General features: G+C 40.1%; 1 protein-coding gene across 5 annotated transcripts in view; it reads right to left on the bottom strand.

Annotated features, from left to right (window-relative positions):
- Positions 1-904: 904 nt before the first annotated feature.
- Positions 905-11,668, bottom strand: part of BRCA2 (BRCA2 DNA repair associated) — a 59,493-nt gene continuing 48,729 nt past the window's right edge. For all 5 annotated transcript variants that reach the window (XM_053310672.1, XM_053310675.1, XM_053310673.1 and 2 more), the window contains exons 17-27: positions 11,121-11,291; positions 10,503-10,860; positions 7,798-7,953; positions 7,540-7,684; positions 6,422-6,540; positions 5,833-6,034; positions 4,410-4,576; positions 4,184-4,322; positions 3,193-3,449; positions 2,583-2,729; positions 905-1,794 (exon numbers count right to left, since the gene is read on the bottom strand). In XM_053310672.1, the coding sequence (XP_053166647.1) occupies positions 1,321-1,794; positions 2,583-2,729; positions 3,193-3,449; positions 4,184-4,322; positions 4,410-4,576; positions 5,833-6,034; positions 6,422-6,540; positions 7,540-7,684; positions 7,798-7,953; positions 10,503-10,860; positions 11,121-11,291 (2,335 nt within the window). In that variant the 3' untranslated portion in view covers positions 905-1,320. The remainder of the gene's footprint in view (positions 1,795-2,582; positions 2,730-3,192; positions 3,450-4,183; positions 4,323-4,409; positions 4,577-5,832; positions 6,035-6,421; positions 6,541-7,539; positions 7,685-7,797; positions 7,954-10,502; positions 10,861-11,120; positions 11,292-11,668) is intronic.

The raw sequence follows: 11,668 nt of genomic DNA, 5'->3' as shown, positions 1-11,668 counted from the left end.
ATCTTCAGGGAATGGAAGAGATTTTCTACGCTGATGGTTGTAAAAATAGCAATCAAGAAGAAGGTATTTGTAAGGATAGGTGAACAAGACTATAACAAATTGGGAAGTTTTTAGGAGAGGATTTCTGCTAACCAGAAGATTGTTGAACAATGAAAGTTTTGGTACAAGCAGCATCATGAACTAGAGACAGCAGAAGGAATGAGCCAAAGACACCTATATGCACAAAGTTCCACTACTGGTACCATATTTTGGTCTTTGTAGTAGACATATACATCAATATTCCATTTAAGTGTGAATGTACATTTTTTCCTCTATTAAGATGAAAATAGCTAGAATCCAGGAGGGTAGAAAGAATTGCAGATGTGACCAGGATTCCTTTGTTGCCCAAATGTAGGGTCATATGTGATTGATGCTTCAAATTAAAAACTGGGAAAAGCAAAATGGTTGTTATATAGATGAAGCAAAATTATAGAATTAACTTCTTTAAGCCAGATCTAGGAATTAATCTGGATAAACATCTAGCACACATTTCCTTAAAGTATGTTGGATCTTCTGTCACTAGAAAAGTCCTTACGTCTGACAAATTCTCATATCAAGTTTGTGGTCTAAACTGTAACTACATTCCAACACTTTTGCATTAAGCTGAACTATCAAAAGCCAAGGACTAGGAACTACACTGGATAGTAATATTTAGGTTCTTGCTAGATCCATGAGCCACTGAATAAGCTTTCTAGGAATCTAGATTACAGAGGAGGGAAATTATTCTGTTTGAGCAAAAAATAAATGAAGCAAATAAAATCGATGTAACCTTTAAATACACTTCTATATATACACAGTATGTATCTCCAGAGTATTTCAAAAGTTTTGTTGAATTTATAGCCATTCATCATGAACTCTCTTAATATTCTGTTTAGTAGAGGATCTCTCCCTAAACTTTATTTTGAATTGAAATATGTACAGTAGACAAAGATCTGTACAAACATTTACAATGTTTAAAGTATAAAATTGTCATTTAAATATTAAAACATACAATTGTTGTACAGAGGCTTCTACTTGTACAGGAGAAAGAAACCACAGCTCTTTAGCTGTTGAAATACAATTCCCATCATCCCAATCCACAATAAGCTCTGTTTTTGGATTATGGGAATTGTAGTTCAACAGCTCGAGAGCCAAGGTTGCCTACCCCTGTACTAGTACTTCTGAGGTTTTTGCCTTTGCAGCTTCTTCTGCACAACTGATCCAGTTGTTTCCATCCCAAGAGCCTCAGTTTCCATACTACTGCCCTGCAATATATTTTTTCTACCAGCCAGTTGGGAAGAACTATTTCAGTATATGGTTATCAGGTTGATCACTGGGTAATGAATATGTAGAATAATCTGTAGAATCAACTTTTCTCTCTTCTGGAATGTTGCTTAGAAGGGCTTGTGTATTTATCATTGCTAGTTCCTCATCGGCAACAAAATTGTTTCCAAGAAGCAAATCAGTCTTATTTACTCTTTTCAGGGCAGGTTTTTTAAGTGATTTACAAGCTGTCCTTTCCAGTGATCTTTCACACTGGGGACCAGATCTCCGAGGTGGCTGAAATGCCCTTTTCAGAGATGGAGAAACAAATGTGCAGATTGGCTTTACAGGTGGAGGGGAAAGTACTTGACTAAGCAGGTCCATTGCTTTTCTCTTCTTATAGTTCTTAGGAGTTTCTTGTAGTTCTTTAGTCATTTTTGCCGAGCCTAGTGAATCCAGCTTTCCAAGTGTCAAATGGCTCTGGTGCCTTAGCTCACTACTAGGAGTTGCAATCTAATTAAAAAAAGGAAGAATCCTTTAGAAGTTGACTCATTCGGTTTATATTCCCTAAATTGTTTTTGCCCACTAAGGACTAGGGTGTGCATGGACCGATTTTTTGTGGTTCGATTCAAATTTGAACTGAATTCGAACTGAACTGCTGGTCCATGAACCGGTTCGGTCGAACCAACTGGCTTGATGGTCCAAAGGGCGCTTGTAAAGGGGAATCCTGCCTATATAAGGCTTCCAAGGGCAGTTGGCAGGGGTTGGCAGAGGCGACAGGGCACCTTTAAAAGTAGGTGCTTACCAATTCTCCAGTGGCAGCAGCAGCTCCTCAAACCCCCGGTGCTCCCCCCAGTGGTGGCACGGTTCTGGCCTCCGCGACCGGAAGCTTGCCGCTGGGGGAAGTGCTGGGGTTCTGAGGAGCTGCCGCTGAAGGAGGATCAGTAAGCATTTACTTTTAAAGGTGCCCTATCCCCGGCCGCTCTTAGAAGCCTTTTAAAGGCAAGATTCTCCTCTCCTTGTAAAGCCTCTAGGGTTGAACCAGCCCACAACAGACTGGGCTAGGTTCAATCATGGACTGGCCCCTCTCTCCTGGAGGATGATCGAACTGTCAAACCAGGCTGGTTTGTGCACAGCCCTACTAAGGACAATTGAGCAAAAATGTGTCACTCTTAAAGTATGTGTGCTTGTTCACAATCTCACTTTCTAGTTCCCTAATAAGCATTTTAGATCATTAATAGATATTTATTAGATGGATTATACTGATAATACTATCATGGCAGGTTCTTTAATGAACTTACTGAATGATTATTTCCTGCATCACATTTCCAAGGAGAAGGAAAGGGATCCAAGCCATGTTCTTTGGGCAAGTTAAATCCTTTCAGGCCCTCTGTTTGAAGCAAACTCATCAATTTGTGTTGTACGTATCTGTCAAAAGAACTGTCACTCTGCACAATAAAGAGGAGAGAGCTTATTAAAAACACACTTAAAAAAAACAAAACACTTAAATACAACACACTGTATCTTACTTATACTGGTTGTGAGAGGATTTTAAGCATTAGTAGTTCATCTTTTCAATACCGCACAACATACTCATATAGAGAAACAAATATAGACAGAATGCTAGCCCAGTGGTTGCTCAAGGCTAGGTTGAGCAGGGATCAGCATTTTAACTGGGGGAAGTCCCTTCCTAGTATGACATTGGTGCATATGAGGAAGACCTCTTCTCATGGATGGCCAGAATGGCAGAGAGCTTCATGCTACAGAGAGGTAAATCAGGACCAAGGAGCGGTTCAATGGGAAGAGAGCAAGGAGGTGACACATGGCTGTGGACATACAGATGAGTGTATCTACAGGTGGGTGAGATGTAGGAGCTTTTAGAATTACTCTTTTAGACATTAATGATTTTACCTCTATGGCTTCTCTTAGTTCATTAAATACTCCTTGGAGATGGCTTTCCTTTGGATTTGATGAGAACGTAGAAAGATCTCCAGCAAATAAGGTGGGAATGGCTGATCTGAATTCAGGTCGCCACTGAAGATTGGATGCAGAAATCAACATAGAAGGAACTAGAATGTCTTCAACAGCAAGCTGTTTAAGATCTGTACAGATCTGGACTGTGATAAGATTATGGTTCTCATCTGACAAATACAGTAATGTAGAAAAACCTGGAACAGAAATTATAATTTAACTTTATTTTTGGAATTAAAAAACCTTATGAACATTTAAAACTTTACCATTTCATGATTTTCCAAATTCAATTTTTAAAAGCTTGAAATTGAGGCAAACTTCATTTTTTCCATCTACAGTGAAAGAACAAAGAATGAGCACAAGCAAGTGGACTGTTTATTCCTCTGTAAATTATACCACATTTGGAGACACCTTTAAGTGTAACCCCAATTTTTGTACTAGTGATTCATATGAGTAAAAAAGCTGTCAATTATTCTTCAGCTTAAATGATGTAAACAAAGCTAATAATTTTAAAGAATGTCACTATGTTGCTTTTATGGTGCAACTGGAAGGGAAAAATTATCACAGTAAAAATGAAACTACAACCAAGACTTTTGTTCTTATTTCTAAATCTCTTTCTTGTAATTGACAGAAAACCCAACTCTACCAAATTCTATGATCCAGTTCTGTCTATTTGGAATTGCAAGACCCTAAAAGTGAAGTGCAAGATAATGCAACAAAACACTATTATGCAGCTATACTGGTTGCCATGTGTCAATTGATTAATCCAGATAGAGGCCCACATACAGTGCAATGTTAGGAGGGCAGTATTGCTACTGTTCACACTGTTGAGTGGGTTGGAAACAATGTCAACTCAGACATGCAAGGGTATTCAAACCTGGAACTTCCAAAAGGTTTCTTTATTGGTAATAAATCTGGATACTTCGTATACCTGTTCCTTTCCTGAGGGAAACTACATATCCCACTAAATCCACTTCAGAACAGGTTGGCTGGAAAGAGGGTTCCAGCAGCTTCTTGAACTGTAGAGACTGCCTTGGCCTGTAAACTCGTGAGAGGATATCTTGAACGACCTAAAGACATAATTGTGTATACAGATTACTTTGTGAATTGTAAATGTGAATTGATGTCAATTCACATTTACAGGTCATGATACTTACTGGCAGCTGCAGATACTGAGTTTTCTTGGTAGCTGTTAGCTGTAAACTAGCAGCTTCCAGCTTGCCTTTGTATTGGGATGCTGCTAACTGGAAGACTCTAAATCGACCTCCTTCCCTTAGGAGTGCACAAACATCTGATGATGGACGCCAAATGCTCAACATCACTTCTAAAAATGCAAGATAAGTATATATGCATATTAGTTCTTCAATAGCAACATTCCATCCTTCTAATATCTAATAATATTAGATCATTAAAAAAAACAAACCTGCCCATTTAAGACCAGAGTCATGGTTTTCTCATTTTGGCTCAAGCTCCACAAAGATGGGAAATTAGAACCTAAGTCTGATGCCTTAATAGATGTGCCACATTATCAGTAATTATGTTGTGCAGTGTCACAGTTTGCCCCCCACACCCCAACACTTCTTGGCCACTGAGGCCCAAATCAAGACGAGGATGGAGTGCTTGGCACCAGCAAAGATGCCCCATATTGTCCACTGAAGGCAAGCTGTAAGCGAGCACAATTTGTGATTGCACAACATGATTACTGATAATATGGCACATCCTGCGGTCTACCATGAAAAAGATTCATTCTACAACACTGAAATTTTGAAGATTTTAGTCTTCTAGATTTTAGGAAGAATATATGAACTCTCATTGAGACTTGAAAAAGACACTCGAAACGGTGTGATTACCAGAGTGCTCCTGTTTATATATTTAGTTCTTTCATTAGATGTACTATACTGTTCTTATGTTTATATCTTTGTCGTTGGATACACTTTATATCTTATTTACCAATTTGCCTTATATGATTTACTCATATCACCATGTATAGATGATTACTCTATTTTCAATATAATCTACATTTATTGGGGCTATTTTTTTCTGTTACATCATTGGATCTGCTAGTTTGCTTTTTGAAACTTCACCAAACCACTAAAAGGCACCCTTCCAAGACAGGTCTGACAGAGTACATCAGCCATTTTCACCAAAATTTCAAAGAAGTATATGCTACACTAAGGGTTGGAGAAAAAGAGGACCAAAGTATCAATTTTCAGCACTTTTGAACTTGCTGTAGCTGTGGCAATTTTTTATCAGTTCCCTTTTAAAGTAGGCATATTTGTAGACCTCATCAAGTATAAGCAATATAATTTTGAAGCTTATAATGGTAGAACTTTTTTTTTTGCCATTCACCTTAAACAAAGGGGCACTTTCCTGCCCCTTTAATAAAGTTTCTCATTTGAATCACTCATTTCTATCTGAGCGACTCAATCAACTAATTTTAATTAAATAACTTTTGTATTTACATTGTGCTACACTTTAGAGAACACTCCACAGGAAACATATAGTGAATTCAGATAATCATGAATGATGTAGGATTAAAAATATTTAGATAACATTAGGAAACGTTCTGCTCCTACAAACCTTTGCCTTTTTCTTCTTTTCTGTAATCCACAATTCGTAGTTTCATTACAGGGGTTACATCCCTTTTGCAGGAACTATGTTCCTCTTGCTCGGCAGACTCCACTGCTTTCCTGAATTCTGCTTCTATCTGTGCTTGCTTTTTATCATTTACCATCTGTCTATGGCTATTCAAGACTTTTAATTGCTCTTCGCTGAAACAGCCCTGCAATCACAATAGTAATGCTAGATCAACTTCAGATCTGCCTTCATTAAGAAACGAAAGGGAAAGGGAAGACCATGTTATAAGTGCTAGTTCTATAAAGTTATACTGTTTTGGTTTTTAACCAAGGGGATTTTGAAGTCTTACAGGCATTGGCTCTGGAACAGAAACATTTTAAGTACTGGTGTTACATCAAGTCATGTCTACAAAAATCACACACGTTTCTCTCTCAGCCAAACTACTACAAGCTATTTCATACATTCAAAGAAACAATGAAAGAAATAACTGGAGTCTCTCCCTTTTTCTATTTTATTACACTAAGTAACTTGCATTTGCCCCCAGAGAGCTCCATAAAGCCGCTGCTTCTTGTGCGAACTGTTTCTCTCTCACCTCCATGTAAGCTGGGTCAGCAGCATCAAGAATTGCCTTGTAAAGTTCTGCACCATCTTGCAAAGAACGAATCTGTTGTCTGGTTAACGTACGGGATCGCAGAGCTCTTCTGCCTTCACCTGTATTTTAAGCAGTTTGTTTAAATGTATAGTCCACTCCAGATGTCAAAGAGCATTAAAGACTCCAATAAACAGAAGTACATTAGATTTTAAAAGTACCACTCTCAATATTCAGCATATGCTGAGGCTGGGCCTTCAACAAGTTTTCCAAAGTGGGGAAGCAGATCACCTGTGTGCCCTTATTGCCTGAACCTGGCACATGGAGGATACTTTTAAGAGAGCACTTCAGTAAATTTTAGGTGATCACAACAGGACACAGGATATGGCAGCCATCTGTAAGGTCTATTGAACCTAAACTATTTAGGGCTTTCTGGTTCAAAACTAGCATTTTGTACTGTTCCTGGAATCCTGCCTATCTTTTTCAAAATAGCAACTCAGAGTGTTAGAGAGCCAAATCACCTATGAGAGACGAGATCCGTGATCTGATCTTCTGGTTTATTTTACTTCACTTTACAGCAGCAGCTGTACTGGGGAAGGGATGTATTTAACCCTTCCCCTCCATGCCATTTCACAGATCTAAATCACCCTCCCATCCAAAGCTACTCCGAGCTCTGCTGCAGAAAAGCTTCCAGCATGATATGGACACCTGTATTTTTTCCATGGTGACTAGTAGCTTGAGAAGGGTAGAATTTTTATTTGGAATACGATGTGAGAAAAGAGAGTTAAGTACTCTTCTTCCAGCATTACTGCTCCTATCAAAATCTAAAGGCCTTCCCCATATATCTTTTTTTTAAAAGACACACACACAAGTTGGATCTCTTGTATCACATATAACTACAACTCAAATACACAATCCAGACCTTCTCTACAGAGTAAAGTCTAACTGCAAAATCACAAAAGAGTTTGTACAGTGTTAGAACAGCCCTTCCATGAGTGGAAGATATCTTCCTATGTGGAAGAGCACCTTGAGATCCAACCTATCAAAACTTATTGTATGAATTAAGATAAGTTCATTCAGCATTCTAAAACAAAGTTGAACAGCTAACGCTGACATTTTACCCTCATTCTTTTCAAATTCAGCTTGGATTTTTGCAAGCAATGCTTCTAGGGTTTTTTGTCGACTTTCAGCGTGCTTTGAAGCTTCTCTTTCTTCAGCTCGACAGTTACGAAACACATAGGAACCTGTTGATATCTTTTCCATCCACTGCAATAAATATTCATTAAAAATTAAGGCATCGACAGTGCTTTAAGATTTGCCTCAGAAGGAAATCAGCTGAAAGCAACTGAAAGTTATCACCATATACTGAAGTACCTTACCTGTGTGGGATAAACTCTTTGGATAATGATATCAATGCAACCGACAGTCCCACCATCACTAAAGAGTGATGATAAAGGCAAACTGAAAGGTCTGGGATCTTGATGATATCCTAATTTGGCATACCATCGAGCACGTCGAGTACTGTTTGCTGAAATCTAAAAACAACATTATTAAGCATTCACAGGTATAGTTGCCATAAAGCAGGTCAATGACTCTGTGGACTCGTAATACCACCACCTATATACTGCTCTTCAACCAAAGTTCTCAATGCAGTTTGCATAGAAAAATAAATACATAAATAAGATGGTCCCCTGTCCCCAGGGGCTCCTGAACTAAAAACAAAACATTAGGCAGATACCAGCAACAGCCACTGGAGGAATGCTGTGCTGGGACTGGATAGGGCCAGTTGCTCTCCCCCTGCTAAATAAAGAAAGTCACCACTTTGAAAGGGAACAACTGTATGTGTGTACAGATCTGTGTATATGTAAACTGTACATGCACTGAACATAATGTGTGAACAGGGAGAGATGGGGGAAGAAAGGGGGCTAGTGTGCCCTACACTACATAAGGCACAGGCGTCTTATGGGACTTCGGAGGAACCAGGAGAAACATCTGCCATATCTTTCCTTCCAGGGGGTCAAAAGTTAATACAGGAGAACCTCATTAATCACGGATTCACTATCAGCAGTTCCGTGTATCTGTGGTCGGGTAATAGACACCTGACCTTGGTATATGCCGGGGCGGGGGATTAAAAAATGCTTAGATCACATATCTACAGGTTGGGTCTTCACCATTCTCCTGAATGTGCACACTGTTGGAGCTTGGCACACCTCAGAGGGGAGGGCATTCCATAATCTAGGGACCACCACAGAGAAAGCCCTCGCATGTGTCTCTACCCCTTTAATTGCTTACAATGGTGGCACTACCAATAGGGCCTCTCTTACAGATCTTAACTGACGTACAGGTCTATATGGGAGAAGGTGTTCCCTTCAGGTATAGAGGGAGCAGGTTGTTCAGGGCTTTATGTTAATTAACACTGGCTGAGCGGGAAGTGGAGTTGTGGGCTTGGCCCAGGAAGCAGGGCATGCAGGCTGCCATATTGGTCCCCCTAAAGGAATGGGTCCGGACCGGTCCGGAGGCCATTGTAAAGGCCTCCGGACCGGTTCGGACCTGGCCGGTCCGGGTGGAGGGGGTTCCTCTAGGGGCGGGGAGGGCTTACTTACTCCTCCCGCTGCTTTGCCCCCTCCAGCGCTCGTATTTACTGTAGAAATTGGGGCGGCAGGATACCTCCCTGCCGCCCCTTGCCCCTCCGCAATGCAAAAGGCTCCGGCAAGCCTTTTGCGCACATCGCGCGCAAGCTTTACGTCTCCCCGACGCCAGAGGCCCGGTCTACCCTTTGCATTGTGGAGGGGAAAGGGGCGGCAGGGAGGTATCCTGCCGCCCCAATTTCTACAGTAAATACGAGCGCTGGAGGGGGCAAAGCAGCGGGAGGAGTAAGTAAACCCTCCCCGCCCTTAAAGGAACCCCCTCCACAGTGCCGGACTGCAGCTGTGCGGTTCCGTGCACATCCCTAGTCCCCCGTCACATGTTGCAGGCTGACCAATCAGAAAACAGGAGCGCCTGCATAAGCAGCCACTCTGTTCGGTTCATTCTCAATTGCTCTGCTGGCAGGCACAGCAGTTGCTGCCAAGAAACGAGCAACCGAGGCGGTATTAACTGGGGTTGGCAGCCTTGGGGAAGCAGGCTAGCATTTGGTTGCTGCCTGCAGGAAGATGCCGCCGCTACCCTAAAAAGCCTGGCTTGACTTTACTGGACCAGGGGCTGAGTCAGTATTCATAGCAAGGACGGTCTCTTCTGGGTTTTCGCTCTCCTGGTCTGATCAATTCAATTCTAATTCTTAATAGTGATTCCTTTATTTTACATTTAACAGTTAAAATGGTTATTTAATGAATAAAGGAAAGGCAGATTATTAAATGCATACGAGTAAGAATGTGTATAATGAATTAATATTGGCAGAAGTATATGAACTAATTTAATAAGCCAATTAGATCGGAATGATGTAATTCCATGGCTTGCGATAGAAAGAGCAAATTAAAAAAAAAAAAAAAAAGAGGGAGCCTTTTCCTGTTAGGAGAAAAACAAAAGCAAAGAGGAAGACACCTGCCCCAAGGTGGCCAGCTCGGCAATCTGACCCCCCTGCATCGTCATCTTCTTCTGGAGATGAGATCCCGATGGTTTTGGCCCATATATTGTCCCGTTTAGATACATTGGAAGCTCACAAAAAGACAAAGGTGGTATTCAATAAAGTGGCCCTAATTTCTTCCAACTACACATGTCCTGTCTTTATTTGGGTCTAGGTTCGCAAGTGAACTCTACAAATGAAACACAGAGTCAATAACTTATAGCCTACAACTGCAGTTCTCAAACTGTGCTGAGATTCTGTGGAAGTTCAGAGGTTCCTCGCTAAGATGATCAGTAAACAGTGGTTATACTGTAATATACTGCATGCTAGACCAAAACAAAATAAAATTAGGGCCATGTCTATAGCTTTATAATCTAAAAGGATGAATACAAAAAGGAATTAAGGAATGGCCACTAACATAAAATGTGTTTATCACCTGCAAACCACCACAAAACAATGTACAAAGAATTAGCAGTAGCTTGAAACAGGCTTACTAAACTCGAGATTGTTTTACAGTTTTACCTTTAACATAAGGGAGTCTGGCGCTTCCAGTGGAGCACTTGCATCCTGAGGCCCCACAAGTTCTGCTCCATGTACAACAATCTTCTGACCCACAGTCAACTTCTCTCTGCACAACAGCGACTGAAGAGGAGAATCTAAGACAGCCTTAATCCCATACCAGCCATCTGTTACTTCAACCACTGCCACTTCTTTTTTGCTTTCCACAACAGCGTTTTTATTGCCAGAAATCTGAGAAATGTTTGCACTTAAGGATATGGTTTTGGAAATGCACAGTACAAGTGTTTTAGCAGCAACATCATCTCTCTCCGTTATCCTTTTGATGGCTGATCGATGACTTTTATCAACTTCCACATCGTACCTTTGAGAAGAAAATATGAACAATGGCCTCAGATTAGGTTTAGACGAAAACATGTTTTAAGGAATTAATGTCCTCTTAAAATGCCACTGTCAACTTTAGGAAATAAAACTGTATCCCTCCAAGACTGTAGATATGACTGTAGTTACAGAAATAATCGTAGTTTAAAACTAAAAAAGATGAAGCTTAACAATTCATTGATACATGTCGGAGCCACATAATAAATAATTAAATCACATTCCCAAACTTAATATGTACTATACCTGTACTTTAGCTGAAGAAGTACTCTTTCTGGAGTCAAACACCGATTGGCAAATTCCTGTGGAAATGCTACTTCCATAGCTGCCAGTTTCCATATGATCCACCTATAATGGTTGTAGACCCAGGCTTTTGAAATTAGCTTTGGGTCTACACCGGGTGTATCACATAAAGCCCTGTAAAAATTATCAGAATTTTTGTTTATTTATATTCATTAACTTTATATAAAATAATCATTTTCAATATTCAAAAAGCTACTCAAAATAATAATGACCATAACTCAGCTTTTTAATGTCTTAAGGAAACATAATATAAACCATTGCCATAGATTCAGTCTAGATGTAACACTGCTTAATCTCCCAATCAAGATTTAGAAATTGCATGCTTTCCTTCTTTTCATTTTCAGAGCCAACGATGGCTGCCTTACATCTACATCCCTATATCTAACAAACACACCCATTTCTAACATCAAAAAACTCAGCACAGAACTTCAGGTAAATACAGTAAAAACTTTTCTTGCATCATCTAAAGAATAAAACGTTCTGTACTTCAC

This window comes from Hemicordylus capensis, chromosome 3 (genome assembly GCF_027244095.1).
Source record: "Hemicordylus capensis ecotype Gifberg chromosome 3, rHemCap1.1.pri, whole genome shotgun sequence".
Classification (NCBI taxonomy): domain Eukaryota; kingdom Metazoa; phylum Chordata; class Lepidosauria; order Squamata; family Cordylidae; genus Hemicordylus; species Hemicordylus capensis.
This window is presented reverse-complemented; position numbering and strand designations above follow the sequence as displayed.